General features: G+C 52.8%; 3 protein-coding genes across 3 annotated transcripts; 1 reads left to right on the forward strand and 2 right to left on the reverse strand.

Annotated features, from left to right (window-relative positions):
• Window positions 1-798: 798 nt before the first annotated feature.
• IL17B (interleukin 17B) lies at window positions 799-2664 on the forward strand. The gene is made up of 3 exons (XM_074883989.1): window positions 799-922; window positions 1895-2181; window positions 2409-2664. The coding sequence occupies exons 1-3, from the start codon at window positions 902-904 to the stop codon at window positions 2662-2664; spliced, it is 564 nt and encodes a 187-aa protein (XP_074740090.1). The 5' UTR covers window positions 799-901.
• A 1054-nt stretch (window positions 2665-3718) lies between these two features.
• PCYOX1L (prenylcysteine oxidase 1 like) lies at window positions 3719-6977 on the reverse strand. The gene is made up of 6 exons (XM_074883434.1): window positions 6875-6977; window positions 6355-6561; window positions 5685-5859; window positions 5384-5595; window positions 5147-5287; window positions 3719-4543 (listed from the first exon to the last, which is right to left on the reverse strand). The coding sequence occupies exons 1-6, from the start codon at window positions 6963-6965 to the stop codon at window positions 3885-3887; spliced, it is 1485 nt and encodes a 494-aa protein (XP_074739535.1). The 5' UTR covers window positions 6966-6977; the 3' UTR covers window positions 3719-3884.
• A 2451-nt stretch (window positions 6978-9428) lies between these two features.
• GRPEL2 (GrpE like 2, mitochondrial) lies at window positions 9429-23467 on the reverse strand. The gene is made up of 4 exons (XM_074883339.1): window positions 22361-23467; window positions 16712-16880; window positions 15745-15826; window positions 9429-13723 (listed from the first exon to the last, which is right to left on the reverse strand). The coding sequence occupies exons 1-4, from the start codon at window positions 22666-22668 to the stop codon at window positions 13368-13370; spliced, it is 915 nt and encodes a 304-aa protein (XP_074739440.1). The 5' UTR covers window positions 22669-23467; the 3' UTR covers window positions 9429-13367.
• Window positions 23468-23522: the final 55 nt, after the last annotated feature.

Below are 23522 nucleotides of genomic sequence, written 5' to 3' on the forward strand. Positions count from 1 at the left end.
GGGTGCAATGGCGGGCTGCTGCAGCCCCCGGCCCACGCCCAAGGCCAGCCCCATCCCGAGAGAGGCCCCTTCTGCCCTGTCCCTGGGACGGGGCGTCGCAGCCGGCATCTCCCCTGCCTCAGTTTCCCCCACCGCAGCACCCTGCATCCCAGTGCTTGGTCCCGGGAAGCCAGAGCAGCACTGCCTGGGAGGGGGGAGCACCCCACCACTAACACCCACCACCCCAAGGCCAGCTGTGAGCGGAGCTGGTGTGCCCCCACTGCCCGGAGTTGGGCACGGGTTTGAGGACAGCAGGAGGGGAAGGGTTTGGGGACAGACAGACCAGGGGTGCAGGAAGTGATGGGTGCTGTTGACTCACTGCTGGACAGAAGGCTCTGGTGGCTCCTGGCGACAGCAGAGCTGGTGGTGGCACATGGATGACAGCAGGCCCTCAGCTGTCCCCACAGGGACAGCGGGACAGCCCCAGGCTACCTGCACACCTTGCTACCAGCGCCAGATGTGGCTCACCCCCGGGCCTCCGCGAGCCCCTGCTCCCCCAGCCCGGCAGCCATGTCCCTCCTGGCCCCGGCAGGGCTGTGACCACACCGGTGTCACCACCAGAGCCCAAACCCCCTCCCCAGGGCAGGTTTTGCCCAGCGAGCCCCTCCGGCTGCCCTGCCCAGAGGGGACCCGCCACCATCCACAGCCGCAGGTGGAGCCAGCGCCCGGGGAGGCGGCGGGTGGCCGAGTCCCAGACCACACTGGCCCCCTGCCCTGCCTGTGCCGAGGCTCCCTGGCACCTCGGGGACCGGACACACCTCCGGCAGAGCGGAGCCGGGGGCTGGGGCTTTCCCTTTTTAGCTCCCCAGCTCGCCAGTGACAGCCACACTGCAGGACGGCGGCCGGCAGCCCCTCCGCGGCGATGGAGCGGGCTCCAAACCTGGTAGGTGACTGCACGGCAGCTCAGGGCTCGCTCCTTGATTTCCTTCTTTAATATAATTATTTGCACGCTTGTTTACGGGTGGCTAGCTGGGTTTGTTTGCTTTGGAGATGCATGCTGTGATCTGCCAGGCCCATCGCTCCCACGCCTGGCACGGTGAGGATGCAACAGCCTCGGAGAGCAAAGCTGCGACAGCCCGAGTGGACAGTCCGGCACCGGAGGGGAAAACAGCCCCGGCTGAGCTGTCCCTGGCCCGGGGCACCGCACGCCCACGGGAAGGGCTGCGGGACAGCGGGCAGGGCTGCGGGGCGGCCTGTGGCTGGCTGCAGGGACACGAATAGCAGGGAACAGGACTACAGAAAGCAACTTTGTTTGCCGCTGGGCAGCCTGCCGGGTGTCAGCACACGGGAGCTCAGCCCTGCGAGGCCGGAGGGAGAAGGAAAGGAAAAAGCATCTTTCTTTTCTCTCTCACCGTCCCCAGAGCACAGAGGGAGGGAGAGGAGGGTTCGGATAAAGATCCCATTCTTGACTGTCATCTCTAAAGCTCCTTTGAAACCAGAGGCTGCCCAGGTACAGCCTGAGCTAAGGGTGTACCCATCGCTCCCAGCATGCAGCCACCTCAGGGTGGGCAGGGAAGGGACCAGGCACAGCTCGGGCAGCACGGGCAGAGGCACTTTGGGCAATGCAAATTGCCAGCTGCAACCAGGGCGAGGGGCTTTGCAGCCACATGCATCAGCTTGGGGCTTGGGCCAGGGGGCTCACCACAGCCATGTGCCCACCACCTCTGCAAATGGCCCTTGTGTGCTTCTATGGGTCTCACCCGCAGGCCAGTGTTGCCCTTCAGGGGTTGCATGTGCCACCCCAAAGTCAGTGCAGTCCTGCCTTTGCTCAGTAACCCATGGGAGGTGGGAAAGCTCTCTTTCCACACCAGCCCTGTGGCCTGGGCAGCCACACACCATCCTCCTTCCTCCTCAGCTTCTCCTCTGCATCTTCACCTTTGCCATGATCCTGGTCCCCGAAGCGAAGGACCAAAGCAAGGCAGCAAAGGGCAGGAGAAGGGGCCTGGCACGGCCCCCCACGGCCACCCCTGCCCTCGCCTGGGCCCTGGATGATCCCTATACCACCATGGCAGACTATGAGCGCAGCATCCAGGACATGGTACGCCAGCTGAGGAACAGCTCTGAGCCAGGCGACACCAAGTGCCAGGTCAACTTGAGGCTCTGGAGGTCCAACCGGAGGAGCTTGTCGCCCTGGGCCTACAGGTGAGCTTGGGGCAGGGACCCTGGGGACACGCGTGGTGGCTCCATGCCAGCAAGTGCCACGGCAGCCACAGCACCAGCAGCATGGGGCTGTGGTGGCTCATGGGGAGTGCGATTCTAAGCAGCACCCCATTTCACCCTGTGGAGGTATTACCCTGCCCATCCCCAGCTGCCCGCTGCCCCCCATCTCACCGTCTCTCCAGCCTCGTCTTGCTTTCCTTCTCCTCCAGCATAAACCATGACGCAACACGGATCCCAGCAGACATCCCCGAGGCCCAGTGCCTCTGCACTGGCTGCATCAACCCCTTCACGATGCAGGAGGACCGCACCATGGCCAGCATTCCCATCTACAGCCGGCTGCCTGTCCGCCGGCTGCTCTGTCAGGCGCCGGGTGAGGTTGGGCACAAGCCCTCTGGGAAGAAGTGTCACAAGAAGTACCAGATGGTCATGGAGACCATCGCCGTGGGCTGCACCTGCATTTTCTGAGGTTGCAAAGCTAACCCCTGCAGCTACCCGTGGGCATCTAACCAGCTTGCTCTTGCTTCCTGAGCTTGCCCAGCCCTCTGGGAGAGGGTCACCTGGCTGAGCATCAGGGTGAGAACCCCTATGCAAGGCGATGGCAGCTCCAAGAGCTCCCCAAAATTCCCCTGCAGACTCCATCAGCCTCAGCCCAAGCAGCCACTTTGGGGACACCCAGCATGGGGACAGCCCCTGCAAGTCACCCAGCTAGGTAGTCCCACAGCTGGCCTCACAGCGAGACACTGCCCTGAGCCCCCTCACCTCCCGGGAGGAGCTCAGCAGGGCAGGCTGGGGAGAGAGGGAGGAAGCTGCCTGCTGGTCCCTCCGCCTGGGCAGGATCAGGCCTCCTCCCTCCCCAAAGTCCCCATTTGTCTCCATTCACTCCATCGGTGCAACAGCTCTGGGAGCTACAAGCTCCTCTGTGCTGGGCCAGGCAGCCCGGGGAGCAGGGCAAGCGGACGGTGGTTTGGGCAGCTTCTGAGGTCTTCAATAAAGCACATCGCTGGTCCCCGTCTGAGCTGCCCCTCTGCGAGTGCATGCTGCCCAGCCTTCTCCCAAGGAGGCTCTTCTGCCCCCCAAAACACAGCCAAGCCCCATGCTCGGGGAAGCCTGGATGCCTCTGGAAACAGGGAGCACCTGGCAGCAGGCACCTCTCCCTGCAAGCCAGGACCTGCGACAGCCCACCCTGCCCATGCCCTGGGCACTGAGCCAGCCATCGGGGCCAGGCTCCAAACACGCACGGCATGGAGAGGCCACGGGACCTCCTGGCCCAGCCGGGGCCAGCCCTACCACCGTGTATCCCGGGGGCAAAGCCAGGAAGGCAGCAGACCCTGCAGCGGGAGCCAGGGGGGACCCATCTGCTGCCAATGCCAGCCAGCCTCATCCTTGAAAGTCCCCTGAGGTCCCTCCCAAAACCAGATGCACAGTGACCCTTTTTCACGGGAAAAGGCACAGGCTCCTTTCCAGTAGAGCCTGGGGAGGGGGAACTGGGAAACCGAGGCACGCAGCACAGACACACAGCAACACTGGGCAGGGACTGTATTCCTGAAGGCAACACACGTTCAAGACATCTGGGACACAGTCTGTCCCCTCTCCCCCAGCCCCAAAACCCCTGGTGTCCCCAAGGCAATAAATACTCCCCAGGCTACCACACACAGAAGCTCCCAGCCCACCACCTCCCCTGGGCATCACAGCTCGGTCTTCACCTTGTGCATCAAGTCCTTCTGGTCAATTTTCTCCAGGTCCTGATGCCAGCGGTTGTAAGCCAGCAGGGCCACGTTTTTGGCTGCTACCGCTATCATCTCCATGGAGCTGGCCACCCACTCCACGCCACTGAGGTAGAAGAGGTTTTCATGGAGCACGATGGGTGGGAGGGACTTGGCAGCATCATAGCGGGGATACGTCTGCCACTCTGTCACCTGCACTGAGTAGTAGGACCTGAAGAGGGTCTTTAGCTGCTGCTTGTCCAGTGGCTGCTGAGAGAGGACACGCCACACTGCAGCCTCCTGGGGCTGCTTGCGACGAAAAGCTGCTGAGATGTTGACAGGACAGATGTTGTCCATGGCGTTGAAGAAGAGGTCGGGGGTATCAGTGGTGAGGATGCTGGCAAAGGGAAAGAGCTTGGGGTCAGGGAAGCCGAAGTAGGAGGAGTTGAGGTAGCCATGCACCACGGAGGTGACAGAGGGCTGGAAGGCTCCAGGGAAGTCGGCGATGGGCGGCTCAAAGTTCTCAAAGGTGAAGTTGCTCCTGCTGGGGTGCAGGGGAGTTGTCACAACTACCATGTCGTAGAAAGCTGAGCCCTGGCCTTCACTGCCCTCGTAGTGCACCTGGTAGAGGGCTCTCCCCTCTGGAAAGAGATGGTGGACAGTTAGGAGTAGCCCTGAGCCCCAAGTGGTATTGCCCTGGTCCCTTTCTTTCTAGCAAGGCCTCCATCCTCTGGTTTTCCAGTACACACTAGTGCTGGACCATAGCATCTGATGGTTATGGATGAGTTGCTGATGCTTTAGGGCAGTGGAAAGAAGATTTTATCAAGTCTGGGGGAGAAAGTTTCCAGAGAAGCCCAGCCTAGCAGGGCCAGGAGGACTGGGGCAGCACAGCCTACCCCCCAAACCCCTGCTATCCAGCCCTTCTGCTGTGCCGGACAGGGGAGCAAGCCTACAACAAGGATGGTGCCATAGGAGAGACCTGAGGGACCTCAGGAGGGAGAGAGGGGAACCTCAGGGCTGAGGTCTGTACTGCAGGGCCCCCACTGGATCAGACAAGGGGAGGAAATGGACAGACCCCCTGGCCCTCGCCCAAATGCTTTACGAGGACCAGGATGCTCTCCAGCCTCCCAGCACTCTGGCTCTGCCCCAGCATCCCCATGCTGCCACCACCAACCTCCTGCCCTGGTGTGCTGGCCCACGCCCAGGCTGGCGGCACCCAGAGCAGATCCCGTGCCCAGGCTCACCCGAGCTGTGCAGAGAGACGCCCGTCACCCTGGCCGGGATGACGTTGGCTTTGGTCAGCTTCAGCAGACCCAAACACACCAGCTTGTTGCCTCCTTCCACTGCCCAGGTGCTGCCCTGGGCCCCCGCCAGCGACATGGCTCCTGAGGAGAGGAAGAGGAGGGTGGCTCAACAGCCTGCCCGTGGAGGGGATGCTGGGGAGGAGTCACACAGGGAGGAGAGGGGGTCCCCGGTTTCACCTGCGAAGGCAGGCACCAGCACCGACTGCCCGTAGCTGGAGCGCAGGACGGCCGCGATGACGTCGTCCACGAAGCGCTGCGTGACGCCCACCTCCAGCAAGGACTCGGCCACCGAGCGCTGTGTCATGTTGACGAAGGCATCACCCCCCAGCGAGCGCAGCAGCTCCTCCAGGCTGGAGAAGGCGTAGCCATGAGCCTGGTACTTGTAGATCCTGGAGAGAACAGGAGCACAGCGCACCTGGTGATGCCCCGGTGCCGGGGAAGACCCCCTGTGTCCCCCCATCCCTGTGGGCTCTCTCACCTCATGAACTTCTCCATCACCTCCTCCACCCACATCTGGAGGCGCAGGAAGCTGATGCCATAGTGCCACCAGAGCCGGAAGAGGTTGAGCAGGTACCAGTCGGTCTCTTCCAGGACGAAGTGCTCCCCGCTGAATATGGCACTCTTCCCTGCCACCTCGCGCCGGTGCTTGAGGCCTGCAGGGAGCAGAGGGGCCCCGGCCCCGCTGGGCTCACACCCTGGGGCTGGCTGGCTGCGGGGAAAGGCCAGCGCCAAACCCTGCCGCAGCAGGGATGCGGGAAAAGATGCTCTTGGAGTAGCATCAGGGAGCGTGAGACCCCAGGGCACGGGGACCCCAGCCAGATCCTCTACACTGGGGAATCCCATGGAGTTGCTGCTGCCTACTAGGACAAACCGGTGAGAGTTTGTGGGCAAAGTGCCCCCCCCCCCCCCCCCCACTACTTCCACCAGGACCCCTTGCCCTGATGCTCTGCTGGGCCACCCCGTCCCTTTCTCTTCCAGAACACACCAGGGCTGGGGCGTGGGGACAGCGAGGGGGTCACCCCATGCCTGGGGTGCCGAGGCAGACTGGAAGCCGCCCCCTCCACTGCCCCAAGTGCACAGCCCGGGGGCACCCCAGCCCCCCACCTCGGGGAGGGAGGCCCCGCAAGCGCTGGGGTGCGTGTGCTCACCCAAGATCTTGACGAAGTCCTGCATGTGGAGGCTGAGGGCGTGGATGGAGGCTCCCCTGCTCTCGTACTGCTGCTTGTTGACGGTGACGGTGGCCAGCCGGCCGCCCACCCCCGCCGCCTCGAACACGTCCAGCTGCACCTGCGGCCCGAAGTGCTGCTGCAGGAAGTAGGCGACGGCCGAGCCGCCCAGCCCGGCGCCCACCACGGCTGCCGGCGGAGAGGGGCGAGGGCAGCCGGGTCAGCAGCGCGCCCCGAGAGAGCAGCGGGGTGCCGCTGCCCCCCGCCCGGGCTCCCGGGTGCACCGGCCGCAGGGGAGAGGGGGGGAAGGGGCCAGCGCCGTGTGCGCCAGCGGGGATGCTGCGGGGATGCATCGCAGCACGCCCTGCTCCCACCGCGAAGCGCTGCCGGAGCTGCCCTCTCCCACCCCCGGAGGCCGGCAGGCAGGAGGCCGGGTGCTGCCGGTACCCAGGATGGGTGCCCCCTCCCCACCCCGCACGCCCCCGCCCAACCCCGCTCCTACCGATGCTGCGCGGCGGGGCGCGGGCGGCGGCGGGCGCGGCCAGGAGGGCGGCGAGGGCCGGCAGGAGCAGCGCGGCGGGCGGCGGGGCCATGGCGCGGACGGCGGCGCGGAGAGCGGGTCCCGGCAGCGCCCGCCCCGGCCCGGCCCGCCCCTTGCCGTAGGCCCGGCCCCCGCGCCCCCCGCTGCCGCCCCGCCCCGCCCAGGCAGCGGCGCGGCCCCCCCAGGCGCGGAGCCCGTTCCTGGCGAGCGCGGGCAGGCCTGCCGCGGCCCTGGGAGCCTGAGCCAGCGCGTCTGCCGGCGGCGAGGCGAGGAGGGGCAGGGCGAGCACGGGGAGGGATGCCCACAGCCTCCCACCGCTCGCCGGCTGCAAGGGAAGCGCTACCGGGGCAGCGCCGGGCTCAGCGCAGACACGCAGCAGTGTAAAAGCAGGCCTTGTGATGGCTTATCCCCCAGCACTCATCCTCAGGGAACGCCAACGAGGGTCAGAGGAGACCCTCAGCATCCAGGAGCGCTGGGGGTGGCACATGAACCACCCCAGGCACAGCTCCAGCGAGGATCCTCGGTGCTCTCCGTTCCCCACGGGCGGCTGCGCATCCACCGCACGCTCGGCAGCATCCCCCTCGCCATCAACCCCATGGCGAACCAAGGGCCCGACCCCAGTTGCTCCCCCCGGCCTCACCTCTCACCCGCTGCGAGCGCATGGGGGCTGCGCCGTAGGGCAGAGCTCGGGCCGAGCTGCTGCCGGTGTGTCCGTGTGCTCAGCCTGCACACGGGCGATGGCACGCGGTGCTTGGTACCCGGCTGGGGGGAGCAGGATGGATCCTGTGCGGCTTGTGCATCAGCAAGGCCATTTCAAGCTTTTGCTTGCACTTTCCACCCTGGGTAAAAGAAGGTGCCCAACAGCAAGCAGCTTGTGCCATGGGGATCCCACCTGGGAGCCTGCTGCTACTCAGATTACAAAGGATAGCAAAAAGACTGAGCAAAAACTCTGGAACAGGTAGGACATGTAACTACAGCCCCTGAGCCTGCCGTGGCCCAGGGCTGGCTCTGTACCAAGTGACAAAATTTAGTTTGAGAATCCATCACCGAACTCTCAGAAGAAAGGCAACACAAGCACAGGCCCCCTCTATCCCCCAGCCAGGAGCTGCTTCAGAGTTCCTGCATGGGGGAGCATGCACGACCCAGACATTCAGGTGTGAACATATGGGGGGGGGCACAGACAAAACCTACTGTTGCTCAGCTCACCCAAGTCCTTACGATGGGCACTATCAACCCACCAGAACGGGGAGGCGACGTTCCCAAAGCTGCTTAAAACACAGCACACTACCTTTGCAGCACGCCTCAGGTTTTAACAAGCTCTTACTTAACGGGCCTGATTTCACCACGGCTGTGGGTGACCAGAAATCTGTCTGTACACACAGCAAGGCTCCAAGGAGTCCGGGTCAGCGCCGTGCCCGATCACCTCCCTCTCACGGCAGACCGTGCCCTGCTCGCAGGCGTTCCGCAATACCACACCGTAAGCAAAATGCTCTTCCCCGTGCTCACAAGCCCCGATGCTTTTCTGCAGATGGTGGTGGCTGTGGTTTGAAAACTCCCAACTCTCGCTGTTGCTGCAGAGAAAAACCAGCAGAGCCAGAAATGAACTCATGCAGCAGCAGGCAGCAACGTTTCCTGGTCTGGTCAGCAAACACCGAGCAGTGCCCACACTAACTAGTAGAATGAGGAAGAGCCCCTGTAATGGGACATAGCCTCCGCCATCACAAGGCGACCTTGCTGCCAGATCTTTAGCACAGAAATTTAGATCTCACCCCAGAAAGGCCATTTGTGAACAGCCTTTTGCAAAGGCTTTTTTCTAGTGAGAAGTGCCCAGGGGCACTGTGGCAAAACCAGGAACAGAGGCACGGCTGTTTTTGCAGAGGATGCAGGAAGGGAGAATGAGATCTGTTACAATCACACCCCTACAGAGAAAGCCTGTTCTCTTCTCCAACAAATCCCTGAAATTATAACCCGCCTGCGGATACCACAAGCGCTAACAGACACTGTATGTTAAGCCATCCTTAGCGAGTCATACAGCACGCCTGCTACAACACACCACACACAAGGGCAAAAATGCAGCAAAGCAGAGCTGTGAGAGAACAGGATGGCAAAAATAAAACCAGGTATCAAGATCTCAACTGCTAGCAGAGTTCTGCAGAAGGAACCACCACCAAAGGCGGGCAGACGGCATTTCTCTACACAATGGTCCATGAGCGGAGTTACCAGGAGCAGACACGGGGGCAGGCATGGAAGTACCAGGGAATGACACACCTGGACAGTTTGTCAGTGCAGAAATCCCCAACAACACACCTGCGTGAGGAAAGACAGCACGCACACACGTGTGAGCATTTCTGGGAGTCCACCTAAAGCATTGTTAATAAAATGTTTAAGGACTACAGCCTTTATTTTAGACCATCGGATCAGGAACGGCGAGAAACCTTCTGCAGTCCCACCTGATTTGAGCAGCAGTCAGAATGAGCAGCCGTTTGGGGCAGGGAAAAAAGGAAAAAGAAGCAACTGCAATTCTTTTTTTTTATTAACAAATGGACAGTATCTGGACATCTAAAGGAAATCAGCCCTTTCCAACATTAACTCAAATGTTGTTGTCAATTACTTGCACCACTCCCACACTTCAGTCTTTGTCTTTCATACAGCCAGGACCTTTGGGTAAACAAAGAGCACAGAAACACACAAAAAAATACAATATATACAGGTTTCCCACTAACTAAATGGACTTAGATTTTTGGAGATTAGCAACGTTTTGTTCATTTGACTTTGCAAGTAATATCAAAACATCTCAAGTTTTAAAATAAAAAAATACTACAATATTCACAATATAAAACTTAAATACATTTTTTTTTTAAAATTAAAGGACTGCTAATAGCTATTGATGTATCACAGCTGTCTCTTTCAACAGAAGCTCTGCTGATGAAGCAGAGAATTTAAGGTTCACAAAGCGACATTCACATTCTGCACTGCCCCTGGTCGGAGTTAAGATGCTGCCACACTCACGAGACAGTGCCACTGGAGCCTCGTCCAGGAGCTCAACTCAAACACGTCCCACTGATGGGGTACGGCAAGGTCACAGAACATGGCAAATGCCCACGGTCAGTGGGCTGCCCACTTCCTGAGAGCAGGAACGCAGGTCCACACATCACCACCACATGCACGTCTTATCTAGTCGTCTGCACTCCCAGAGCGAGCTCTTCTGTTCATGGCTGGACAAACGGAGTGGAAATGACTAAGAGGTACATGACACTTCCTCTCCTCTGCTATTCGGTCCCTGCTAACGTACTCCTGTGTGGTATTAAAGAGTCGTTGAATAAAGTGACCAGAGAGAAAAAGCTGACGGGTGGGTCTCCTCTCTGGTGTAACTCTGCAGAGTGCAATGGAGCCGCACCAACGGGGACGCTGCCCCACCGTGCTGAGTGTGCAAGCTTTACACAAACAGGGAGCAAGAACTACAAAGGAGAAATACTATCCACCCTTACGCAATCTCATCCATGATAAAAAAGATCATTAAGTGTGCTTGAGAGGCAAGAGAATCAAATTTTGCCTAGAAAATCTGGATTCTCTGATGGAATCCAGGTTTGGTTATTTCATTTTCACTTCACCATTCAAAGGAAGCAGAAATTAGGACAAACAACAGCTACAGTATTTATCTCTTTGGTAACTTCTGTAAAAGAGTCTCTAAGCAATGGGTACATCTTACAGTATTCATCATAAAAGCCCAATAAGATCCTGTAGAAGTTTCATAGATTTAAAAAGCTGGGGCATGAACTGGGAAAATAGCTTGCCCAAAATTAAACGGGGCCTGTGGGAGGGTGAGAAAGACTGTGCAGGAACTGGATCCCTCAGATTCCTGCTCTAGCCAACAACAGTGCCTCAGTGAAAGCAGATCCCAGATACACAAGCTGAATCACTAACCTCTTAGTACAGACAGAAGGTCTGGAGTGCATTTTAGAGTATTTCCTTAAGGCAAAAAGGGGTGAACACTGGCTGAGGAGACAGGCAGGCTTGGCAAACAGCCTGGAGGTGGACCAAGCAGCTGTAGATACTTTCACAGTCAAGTGGCTCCATGGGTCAGTTTAAAGAGAATTTTGGATCCCATCACTTCTGGTCACACACTACTTTTAAATCCAGCTCAGCTAAGCTGCTGCCTTTCTATGACAGAAAACTACCTGTTGTGTTAAATGCCTTTGCTTTTGTTTAGTTCCTTACAAATAGTTTCACATTCAAAGTTAAGTTTCTATAACCAGCTCTTTCCTCATATTGCAAAAAGACTCAGCTGAGTCAGCAGGGGCTGAAGACACAGCAGAGAACCCAACTGCTCCTTCCAGCTGAAGACACATTTCCTTAGAACAGGCTGCAGACAGTCTTGAGGGAAAACAGCAAGACTTGCATTGCCACGTTTCATATTTTACCTGTTCTTTGTCTTGAGTAACAGCATAACCTGGTGACCCAGTCAGCACGTAGACTGGCAAAAAAATGAACAGAAATCCTGCGTATCTCTGAAATTTCCAACAGTGTGATAAAACAAGAGCACTGAACAAGCTTTTTCCAAAGTGATCTAACGCCGCCATGAAGCACTGTTCAGGGTTGAAATCTCAAGTACCTGCCTGAAAAACCTAACTACGCAGAAGCAGAAAACTGCGCTTCAAAAAGTATCCACCACCGAGTCACCCCCACACAGCTGTCACTAAAGCAGCTTGCACGGAGCATATCAGAAATGTGCATCTTCCTTAAATTTCTGGAATGACAACCAACTAGCTGCACATAGTCTCCCCAGATAAAACACTGTCGATAGCTGCTAATTGAACGACGCGGTAATCTTGAAGTCCACCACAAAAGGATTATGCACTTAAGCCTGCAAAGGAATGGGAGAAGAATAAGCTTTCTTCCAAACCAGTGATGGCATCCACTGCAAGTAAAGACTTTTTGGAAGTAGATCTCATAACTGTCAGGCCACAGATCTAATTCCAGAAAGCAAAGAAGGCAGGAATTAACCAATTGGTAAGAAACCACCTGAAAACAACCATTCCTGCCTTGGCTTTTTGTAATGCAGACCATAGGCTGGTTTATAGAACTCTTCTGTCATTATACTGCTCGCTGCTCTGTAAAGAGTTAAATTCTGATCTTACTCAGCGACTGCATCCTTTCAGCTGAGATAAATGGACTCCCAGGCAAAAGGACCACTGGGAAATACATATGCCATGCTGCGACAACAACATGCCTCCAACTAAGAGGACGTCTCGAGGTCAGCTTTCACTTCCTCAGCCTTCTGCTTCTCTTGCTTTCTTGTCACCGCTGCTAAAATTGGTTCAAGGGCACTTGAGACTTTTAGTAGAAAAGATTTTTCTCCTTGTATCAAAACTCAAAAGGTTTAATGTTTACTATGACCACGCAAAAGCAGAATCTGAATCTGTACTGGAAGTTAGTGTTATCCGAGTACCATTATTGGGAGAGCTGAGAAAATAAAACAGTCCAGATTTCCTGATCCAGGGCACATCTCCATTTTGCCAGCAGCTGCAATGAAGACCATACAGTTTATCATGCTTGAAAGCTGCACAAATACCCATCGGGGAAGAGAAATTACCCTCCTCTAAAATATGCTTTTTGATTGGAGAAAGAGATGTGAGAACAGTTTTCTGGCTCCACCAAGAACCAATACTCCCTGTTTTACCTTTAGAAACAAGGAGGCAAGTTGAAATTTTACCTGGAGAACAAATATTAGTCTGACCCAACAATGGAATTCTTTTTAAAACCTCATTCCTATTCAACTAGTATGACAGAGATTTCATTAATTTAGGATTGTTTTCCTGAAGTGACATAAGAAAAAGCTGCCCCTAAATGTCATTTCAAGGGATCATCTTCATCCCCACCCATGGGGTCTGGGGACAAGGGGAGACACCAAAACCAGCCTGATAATAATACTCAGCCCTTTGGGCTTTTCCTCTTTCAAGTGCTTTGCAAAGAAAAAGCCTTACCACATCCCTGTGAGGTAGGTCAGTAAGTATTATTATATTCCCTTAATACAGACATGGAAACTGAGGCAGAGAAGTTACTTTCCTGAAGGTCACTGCAGGAGTCTGTCTCAGAGATGGAACCAGAAGACGAGATTCCTTAGCTCTCAGAGAATTTCCCTTTCTCTCCCATATCTCCCCTCTTCCCCACACAAGTCTTAATGGAGAAATGAGCGATGGAGAAAGGGGCTACAGTGCCACGTTTCTGACAAATAGCAGGACTCCTAGTACTACTCCATGTATTCCAAAAAGGATTATTAAATATACAAGTACCTTAGAATTAATGGCAAAATGACTGCACACATTATAAAGAAGCCAACATACAATACAAACCTAGCTTAATAAATAAGTAAAGACATGCAGCTGCAGTTGTGACCGAGCGCTGAGGGTTCCTCAGCTCAGTAAGGTCCCAGATGCCAACAGGTAAACCCACGTCATTCCTGTGACTCTACTGCCACGCCGACGAGTGCGTGTCTGATGGTGCGACCATGGAGTTTATAGCCGTCCTGAGTCACCAGCGCTATCGTGCCCGGCTGCACTCCCTCGGCTGGTACATGGCAGACGATTTCATGGTCATATGGATCATATTTGCCACCAACAGGGTTCATCTTCTGAAGGCCGTGTTTGGCAAATACACTTTGTAATTTGGCCTCTATAAGAGACAGGCCTTCATAGATTTTCTTCAGGGTTGGATTTGGATTACTAGGCTCTGCTTCTTCTGCGGCACTCTCGGCAGTCTTCTCCAAGATATCTGCTACCTCCACAAGGTCCCTGCAGAAACTCTGTATCCCTACAGGCACAAGGAAGCAAGAGCTAAATGGAGGGCAGTTAACAGAACATGCAGAGCTACAGTACAATGACAGGCACAAAGTCATAGCAACTTGAAAGCACTTTTAAAGCTGCTAATTGATTTGAACTGTTACTTTAGTGAGAGCGGACAGTGTCTTCTGTATCCTGTAGCCAAAGCTTTATCATTCCATGGGTGGTAATTGAAAGACTCCCCAAATCAAGGTATATGCAGGAAAGGTACATCTATACACATTGCCATATATATATACACATATATACATATATACATATAAAGCAGAGCATTAGTATTTCACTCCAAAAAGTTCTTGCATCTAAGACTTGTCATTTAGGACACTGTTTCATGCCCTCTCATACAGTCCCACAGACATAAATGTTTTGCCAGGTAACTCACAAAAATGCCCATACACATGGGGAACAAACACAACAGGGGTAAGTAAAAATAATACGTGACCATTCAAAAGTACATCCACAATTTTATTCCTAAGTTAAAACCACTGTGGAAGGACTGGACAAAATGGTCTTTGGGTTGGTCATGAAAAGTCATGCAGTCTTTTTCTTTAGAAAAATGGGTTTAGGTTGTATACATTTCCAGAAGTGATATATTACATCATGCAGAAGTTTCAGGAAAACCAGCTTCCCTCACTTACATAGATGCCATAACTAACTTACTGGAAAGACACATTAGAAAATAGAGAAGAGAAACAATAGTCAGGTGCTCTCTACAGTTGTACAGACATGTTTAAACAGGCACAGAATGAAGTGTGAAGAAGCAACAAAAGAGCAGACAGAAGCAGACCAACTACCAACCATTTCATAGAATCACAGACTCACTTAGGTTGGACAAGACCTTTAAGATCATCGAGTCCAACCATTAACCTAACACTGCCAAGCCCACCACTAAACCGTGTCCCTAAGCGCCACATCTACACCTCTTTTAAATACCTCCAGGGATGGTGACTCAACCACTTCCCTGGGCAGCCTGTTCCAGTGCTTGACAACCCTTTTGGTGAAGAAATTTTTCCCCTGACACAACTTGAGGCTGTTTCCTCTCATTGTATCACTTGTTACCTGGGAAAAGAGACTGACACTCATCTTGCTACAACCTCTTTTCAGGTTTTCCTCTTGCACCTCTACAGACCCCATGAGAAACTGAGCAACCCCATGAGAAACATAGAGCAACTTCTAATAAAGAACCTAATTTTTCTTCAAATCTCAAGCATACTACATATAAAATTCAAAGAGCTTAAAAAAACCCTCTCAAAACCAATGGTGCTGATTAGCCCAGAAGTCAACAGCCATTTTATAGCACAATGGGAAGAACGGTACGAAAAATACAGCAGCTCTAATTTCAAAGCTACTAGAATTAACTAAAAAACCTTCTGAGATTCACGCATTGTGGAGAATAACAGTTTCTCACTCTCAGAGATGGTGCTGACAGAGTGCAATGATTAATCAGCAGTTTCTTCCCACTTCACCTGCCTCTGTAGCCAAAGCTACAGATTCAGCTCACTTCACTGATGCTAAAATATTTCTTATAGAAGTTTTAAAAAACATCTGATATAGGAATTTACAACCTTTGTCCCATGCAGGATCTACCTCCTAAAAGCTAGAGCAAAAGAGAAGTGGCTGTTAATATAGTACAGAAGATCACATCCTGATGACACAGCTAAGAGTATGAAATACACCCTGCCAGAGCCAGTTCTGAGCATACAGAAGAGCCTGTAATTTCAACCAAGTCTGCAGAACTACACGCAACTGCACTGGGCCTATTTTATTAAAAGAAAAATATCACAAAACAGTCACTGAGGTAAACCTGACAGGACACAGCTGGACATACAGAAAAATAGCAAGTAAGCCCAGACACTAAGAGTCCAGGCCAGACATCATGCCAGACTACAGTGAACGAGGGCAGGACAGGGGGAGAGAAAAGCGTTGATCAGCATTTTATGCTCAGGCGGGCAGGCTACCGCAGTAAACACAGCTCTGCCTCACTTTGCTCACCAAAGAGCTTGGCATCTTCCACAAACTTCTGTGTTCTCCTCCGGACATTCTCGGAATCTGCCAAGGCTTTCCGGTATCGCTCCTGTAACCACAATAGCAAGGGGAGACATCAAACAAGGAGGTAAAACCCATTTCCCGACAGTTGGCAATCCCTTAGAAAGGCTTCAAAAAGAGCCCACTTCATGTCAGAAGGTTGTGCTGGGCTCCTGCGTTTTCATTACATGCAAACCCAAGTCCTTCTCCTACTGATTAATCAGCACCACCACAACTCCCTCAAAAGACCCAAGTGAAGGCCAGAAGCATTCAGGGTGCAGCTCAATTGAGCACGGCATTGTCAGGCTGCTGCCTTCTGCATGACTCACTGCGGCTATTGAGACACTCCTTTCTCTAGCAGGCAAGCTGGCAGGCTCAGCAACAGATCTGCAACTGGCTGATTTATTGCTTGGTGCAGCAGTACTCTCATGGTGACTATCTCCAGAACTGCCTGTCCAGTGCTGCTGTATTTAATCCTCTCCTTAGTCACATCTGTTTTTCAAAGTCTCTATAACAGCATCCCCACCATTTCCACCACACCACTGTCACTGAAGAGGACTTTCCTTCTCAGACAATCTGGATCTGGTGCAACACAACACGTGATGCCAATCAGGACGAAGCCACTGCCATTCTCTCTATACAATGCTGTGAAAGAACAGACCAGACCATCTCCAACATACAGTTTTGCCTGCCAGGATCATACTACCGGTGTCCTGCTCCTAGTTACTACTGATGGATGGTGTTTCTGGGGTAGGCAGACTGTACTTCCTCAGTGCCCCCTCTCACACTTAGAGCACAGCTGCTTTGAAGGCTGCCACAGCCCAGAGGCATTGTGTGCGTGTTACAGGGCTTACAGAAAAAGCTAGGGCTGAAAGACAGACCAAATCAAGGGGACTGAAAAAAGACATCATGATGCCACCAGCAGCATACTCACAGTTAAATCCCGGACTTGTTCTTCCAATTTGATGGCTTTGTGCTGTAAGGCACAGTCAGAAAGAGGATGCTTGGGCTCATCACGGGGATCTTCTGGGCCACACTCATCTCCTGTACTTCTCTGCTGAGCTGCAGTGCTGAAAACACAGGGGGACCCCCTGAAATACAAACTAGTGACAAAGAAGGAAAGTTAAGTAGCAACAGAGGCAACAAGAATTCTAGTTTAGTGTCATTACTAAAAGCAGGCTCTCTTAAAAAAGGTACATATGATTCTAGATAAAATTTTAGCTCTTTTCAGAAAATATGGACATCTAGCACAGAAACACAGAGACAGATGTTCTGAAAAATTCTTGTATTTTAGACTCACACGTCATTACAGGGGCTGTACACCACTTCTTTGACATACCTTGAAAAGAGTCAGATTTTCACAGGAAAACAAACTGTGCGTTGCATTTTTGCTGACCTCCCAGTACAGGTGGTCAATACCAAATGTCAAACTTCAGAAACGTTTTGCAAGGTAGTCTTGAAAAGGAGGCAGGTAGTATAAAGCTGTTTTTACAGTTATTTAAAAAAACCTAAATGTTCTGAGCAAAATTCAGTAAAATCTTCAATCCCATGGCACTTAATAAGATAGGCAAGCAGAGCCTTGCCTGCTACTTAAGATGGTACAGTGACCACAAAAGGGCAAGTCACATCAGTGGAACGGCTGTGGATTTTGCGCAGCAATTCAGCAAGCAAGGAAAGACCAAACACATCTCAAACTGCTGGCTAACGGAGGATCCAGTTCTCAGATGCTCTGACCCATTTGTTCTCCTGGGTGCAAACAGATATAGTATTTGGTGTATTCGGTTTTCCTCGTATTGAGCAAAAAGGAGGAGAGTTTGAACCTTTTGCCACTCAGTTCTTCTCACAAAGCAGCAATCTCTAGACTGTACCCAGCTTTCATGTTCACTGCACAAAGAACAGTGAAGAAACCAAAGAGAATGGTCCAGACATGACCAAGTTGTGTGCAGCCCAAATATTCTGAGGCCTTCTGCCAGAACCTTCAGAGCACCCTTAGCTGTGTTTGGGAAAGGGACTGAATGTGCTGACTGAAAGTTGTCCCTAATATTCTCCAACAGTTCTAAGCACTTCAGTTGTTTCTCTCTACTGGCAATAAAAGAGTCACAAAGGCAAAAAAACCCCAAAAGAAGCCCAAGCCTCAAGTGATGAAGCCTATCTTATTTCCAATTACCTTTTTTTGTCCCAAATACGCCTTTCAACTAAAAAGCACACTTGTCAGTGGTTCATGTTGGTACAGCAGGTGGAGCTCACCCAGGAGGCTGACTCCATAATTTGCTGATGGAGTGATGAAACAGCCAAAGAGTCAGATAATTGGATTGAGCTGTATAAACACCGCCTAGGTGCTTAGCAGCCTATTCTGTACTGTAACAATCTCACAGGTTTCCCAAAAACTAGATAATAGAAGTCAGGCTGAAATCAGTTTGGTGAGAAGATGATCAAAACCAGCATGCTAGACACTTTGTAAAATAGAGAAAATATTTCTCACTTCATTGTCTTTTCCAGAAAGCCCTTCACCTGCAGTAACAACACTGTCACTCCCAAGAGTGAAACCAAGTGTTTTCACTCCCCGTCCTTGTTTTTACAAACCGACCTAGACAGGACCCATTCCTGGCAGCATGAGGCCAAAGCCGCAGTCCACCTCCCTCTCGTGCCTTACACCAGGAACAGAGTCTGCAGAATAAAATTCAACTTACTTCCAAACCAGCTCCATTCAGGAAACATTTTGGTATACACTTAACAAGGAATGGTGTCTCCTTTTTTGGGAACACCCAGGCTCTTCCTCTGGCCGGGGCTTTCAACATCCCCTTTAATAGAGGGGTTTTGCATATACTAAGTGCACATCTACCAACTGAAATGCAGCATGGCACAGAAATCACTGCACTGGCGCACTCTCAAACTTCTGTGTTTATACAGCACAATTCAACACTGCACAGAGATGATAATTTAGGCCCCAGAATCGATGTAGCTGGGTTCATGTTACCAGGCCTGCACCATTAAGCTTTCTTACTTTTCAGCAAGATTATATTGCTCGGGTACAATGTCACAGAAGCTCACAGCTTTTGTTTCTGGGTCTATCAAATAAGTCATGAGACCTAAGTGTTGTTCAGCAATCCAGCTAAACTGAGCTTACAGCCGCAACTGGAAGGGACAGGTTTGCTCCCCTTATTCCAGTACTGGAGCTGCGCAGAATGAAGGTTCAGGGAGTTAAACCAGCTGAAAACTAACCCTACAAAACAAAGACTTTTCTGTCTGTGTCCCTGAATAGGTTTGCTGACAGATCAGATGAGTGCAAGTGTCAGTACAAAAGAGAAGACAAATATGTGAAGCCTAGTGAGATGTGGGAGGGAAAATATGGGGAAGGGGTGACCCCTCTGGGTGGCAGCCAGGGCTTAGACTGGCTCAGCTCTATGCCCAAAGCACAGTTTAAGAGATTTCTATCTGCCTAAAGGCCACCAAGCATCTCCTACCACTCCCTACTTGGCAGCCCCGATGTTCCCTCATTTTATCTTTAATACAAGGTTGCTACATGTCCCACAACACTAATGACAAACTTCCTTTTCCCACCTGAACACATTTGCATGTGCAATCTTTTTATTAAGCGGGTACTTAAAACATTATCTGTATGTCACACCACTCCTTTTCAACACATTACACACTAAATATAAGTCAGAAAGTGCTTCTGATAAGTACACTTGCTTTAGAATAGGATGTTCCTCACAGTAATCTTTAAAGAACCAGGCAAGGGGCTGTCACCAGGCTCTTTTCATAAAGCTGCCCAGCCACTGCGGTTCTGGGTGCCAGGAATGCCAACAGAAGAAAACCCCACATTTTATCCCTGGCTGCAGAGAGATCTCTCTGGGGCACAAGACGCCATCTTGAATGATTTTTAAGGTGCTTGCCACATTTGTTTTGTTGACTGGTTAACACAGCACTTCTTCAAAGTTATAGAAAGTAGACTAAACCAGAGGGGAGGCCGGAGAAGGACCCCCTTCACCAAGCCTTCAAAAGGAATCTGTGAAGCTTTAAACAACTGCAAATCTTTCTTTGTAAATAAAAGGTGTGTCCGTGGTAAGCACCAGCTACAAGCTTTGTCCTTTCATTTAAAGAGCTGCAGGGATGGGAATTAGCCATGCTACAGAATGAGCCAAAGAACCTGAAATGCAGCTGAGAAAGCAGCCTTGCCAGGCACTTCACAGGTTAGACTCCTGTGTCGTAAAAAAGCTATACAAATGAGTTAACTCTTTTGCATCCAAGAAGCAAAAGTTAGTGAGTCACTTCCCTCTGCAAGTGATTTACACTACACGAATGGGTGTGTTTGGGTGTGTAGGAGGAGAGGGGCATGAATGAGCTGGTGCCTCAGCGACGGGACCTGCCTACGTGAAGCAGAGAGCTGCCTGCATGGACTCCTTTCTCCAGCTTGTGAAACCAAGTCCCAGAACACTCCCCCGTGCAGTGACATGCCCTGGGTATCACGTGCTGTTCAGATGAGCCGGCCTTAGAAGTTGTAGGCAAGAAACAAGAGCCACAGACTAACTCTAAAGGGAACTCTTAAAATGGACTAATTATGCAGAACTGAAAATGCCGCTCAATTTACTTCTTCCTTCAGGATGAAAGAAATACTCCACTAAAAAAGGCAAGTGCTATTTACAGCCTGTCCACTGCACTGTGCTCCATCTTCTAAACACAGTCTTGATCACAGCTGCCCTAAAAATAGGCAGAAATCATCACTGGAGGAAGCTGACACATCCCGAAGTGACAGACATGGGGAAGTCCCAGTGCGTGTGAAGGGATTATACAAGTATGCTGGTGATACAAGAAGATTTACAAGCTGATGTCACAGAAAGCCAAATAGATAGGTGTAGCAGAGAAGTTGATTGCAGCCATCTGGTTTAAGCCAACTGTCCTTAAAGGTTAGAATTTAAATGATGAGAACCAGTCTCTCTGGTCAGAACAATAGTATTGCCTCTTTCTGGAGCACGGGAACGATACCCGAATGCCCCAAACCGAGTCTGTCATGTTTCGAATGAACACAAGGGTCCCACCCCATTTCTCCTTAAACACTCCCCCCTCCTCCTCCCAAATCAGCACGACAAAGTACGCAAGTGCTGAGACACACAGAAACATCTGCATTAGTATCTCAGCTCTGATGAACACGCTTTGGAAGGACATCTCCTAATGCCTCCCAATTACCGCGCTCCGTTTCATCAGGGAGCGATACCAGAGATTAATACTACGTAGATTCCTCTTCGATGGAGCCGGAGAACAAGCTTGTGCAGTGCACCTCAACGCAGGACAGCTGTAAACCGGGCAGTAGGCTCCCAGACCGCAGCGAGCCCAGGGTCAGAAGTCCCCGAGAGACGCACAGCATGGGTGCCTGGGCCCCCCACCCACCGCTTTGCTGTCCAGAGCCGCTCCTGCTGGCTGCGACGCAGGCACAGCCACCCAGAACCTGGGGACAGAGAGGAGTTTCACACCGACGGCAGGTTCTGGAGATCCTCTGGGAAGGAGGTCTGCCCAGCTCCCATCAAAGTCACCGATTTTAAACTCGGTGCACATTTTGAGAGGGGCAAAGCAGTTTTCACACATATAAGAGCATATGAAAGAGGAAGGACTTTCAACACACATCTTCACATTTAGTCCCACACACAGTTGCTTCTGTTATGTGCTGCAGAGTTATTTTATTGCATTTAAGTGGTCTTTTCAGGCTTTTTCCCCCTGGGAAAAAAACTCTAGAATAAGCTAACATGCATTTTGACTTTTTTTCATTTCACTGCCCACAAACACAGATGCTTCTATTACATGCTGCAAAATTATTTTATTGCATTTAAATGGGTTTTTTTGGTGTGTTTTTTTTTCCCCAGAGAAAAATTTCTAGGATAAACTAACATGCATTTTGACTTTTTTTCTTTTCACCTGCCCACATTTCACTCAAATAACCAAAGCACCTGTTCTGGATTTCCCTTTTATGAGCTGTATCCCACAATGTCCAAAAATATGACTGGACACTGTTTTTCTGTCTAAATATTTACATAATTAAAAGGACCCTCTTCCCTCGACCATCCAAAACACGCTGAAAGTCCACGTGCTGCATCACTACTAAAAATAAAACCCGAGAACATTAAACATATAGTTCATGAATAAATGGTTCAGATGGACAAGAAGAGATGCAGAAATCACCCGTGGATACGTGTAATGGCAGGAAACAACCTCACAACATGACTTACTGACCACAGAAACGCTTTTCCCTAAAAATTAAAATGCATTTTTCCTCAAAACGTCACTGTCTCTGGAAAGAGCTTACTTATTAAGAGCCTGGTTTTGTTCCAGGCCTTCTGAGGAACTAAGGGCCGGCAGCGTGCCTCTCACGAGGGGTAAAACGGAGACCTCCGGGGGGGACCCCGCCGGCGCCCCGGGCCCGGGCTCTAGGGCGGCGGAGAGGCGCCGCGGCGGGTCCGGGCCCGGGGCGCTGCCACGTCTCGCAGCGAGCCCGCCACGGGAGGGGAGGGGTCAGCGCCGCGGCCCTTCACGGCTGAGGCGGAGGGAGGCCACAGCCCCCCTCCTCCCGCTCTCACACCGCCTCACGTACCTGCCGCGCCGCGGCGCGCCGCCGACGGAGAGGACGGTCCCGAAGCGCCGCAAGGAGCGGGCGGCCATGGCCCCGCAGACCGACGGCGGGCGGGCGGACTGACGGGCGGAGGGAGCGACGCGCCGGCGCCGCCCGCCAACTACAGCTCCCGGCAGCCCCTGCGCGGACGGCGAGTCCCGGAGGCGGCGGGGGGCGCCCCGGGGAGGGGCGGGGCCTGGCCGGGGCGGCCGCGGCCCCCCGGGACACGCGGCCGGGGCTCGGCTCCTGCCGCCACTGCCTCCGCCGCTTGGGGAGGGCGGGGGGTTCATAACGCGGCAGGTTTCACCTCTTGTTCCGTAAAGACTGCGGGGGGCCAGCAGGCTGACCTGGGGTGGAAGAAAGTGTTTCTTACCTCAGGGTGAATAAACATTGAAAAACCCCAAAACCTTGGCCGAGTGTGCCTTTGAGCTGAGCACTGCCTCCACGGGGGAGGGACTCTGTCAGCGAGCGTAGTGACAGGACAAGGGGTAACAGTTTTAAACTGAAAGAGGGCAGATTTACATTAGATATAAGGAAGAAATTCTTCCCTGTGAGGTGGTGAGACACCGGCACAGGATGCCCAGAGAAGCTGTGGCTGCCCCCTCCCTGGCAGTGTTCAAGGCCAGGTTGGACGGGGCTGTGAGCAACCTGGGCTAGTGGAAGGTGTCCCTGCCCATGGCAGGGGGTTGGAACTAGATGGTCTTTAAGGTCACTTCCAACCCAAACCATTCTATGATACTATGATGCGCTTCCACAGGCTGTGGTGGTCCAGCTCTTATTTCTCCCCACTGCAGGCACAGGCTCCTCCTATCTTTAGTGGGACAGGTGATGCTTTGAGGAGAGGGTTATTACCCTTTTCTGAAGTGAAATGAGATGGTGCAGTTCCAGGTCCCAGAGGGACAGGAGCAGGGACAACCGGCACAGGAAAGCTGGTGCCGAGAAGAGGACGAGCACCACCAGGAACAGGGCTTTCCTGCACCCCATCCCTGGGAGCCAGGGAGCCCTTCCAGCCTGGGCAGCGGGCTACGCTCACGGCTCTGAGCTAGCTGCAGTCACTGACCCAGCGTACAAGATTCACCCAGCCTGCCTGTCCCGGCACCCGCTGCCACTGGGGTGCCGAGCTCACCCCACACCCGCCCTGGCC

Source organism: Strix uralensis, chromosome 14, assembly GCF_047716275.1.
Source record: "Strix uralensis isolate ZFMK-TIS-50842 chromosome 14, bStrUra1, whole genome shotgun sequence".
In the NCBI taxonomy this organism is placed as follows: domain Eukaryota; kingdom Metazoa; phylum Chordata; class Aves; order Strigiformes; family Strigidae; genus Strix; species Strix uralensis.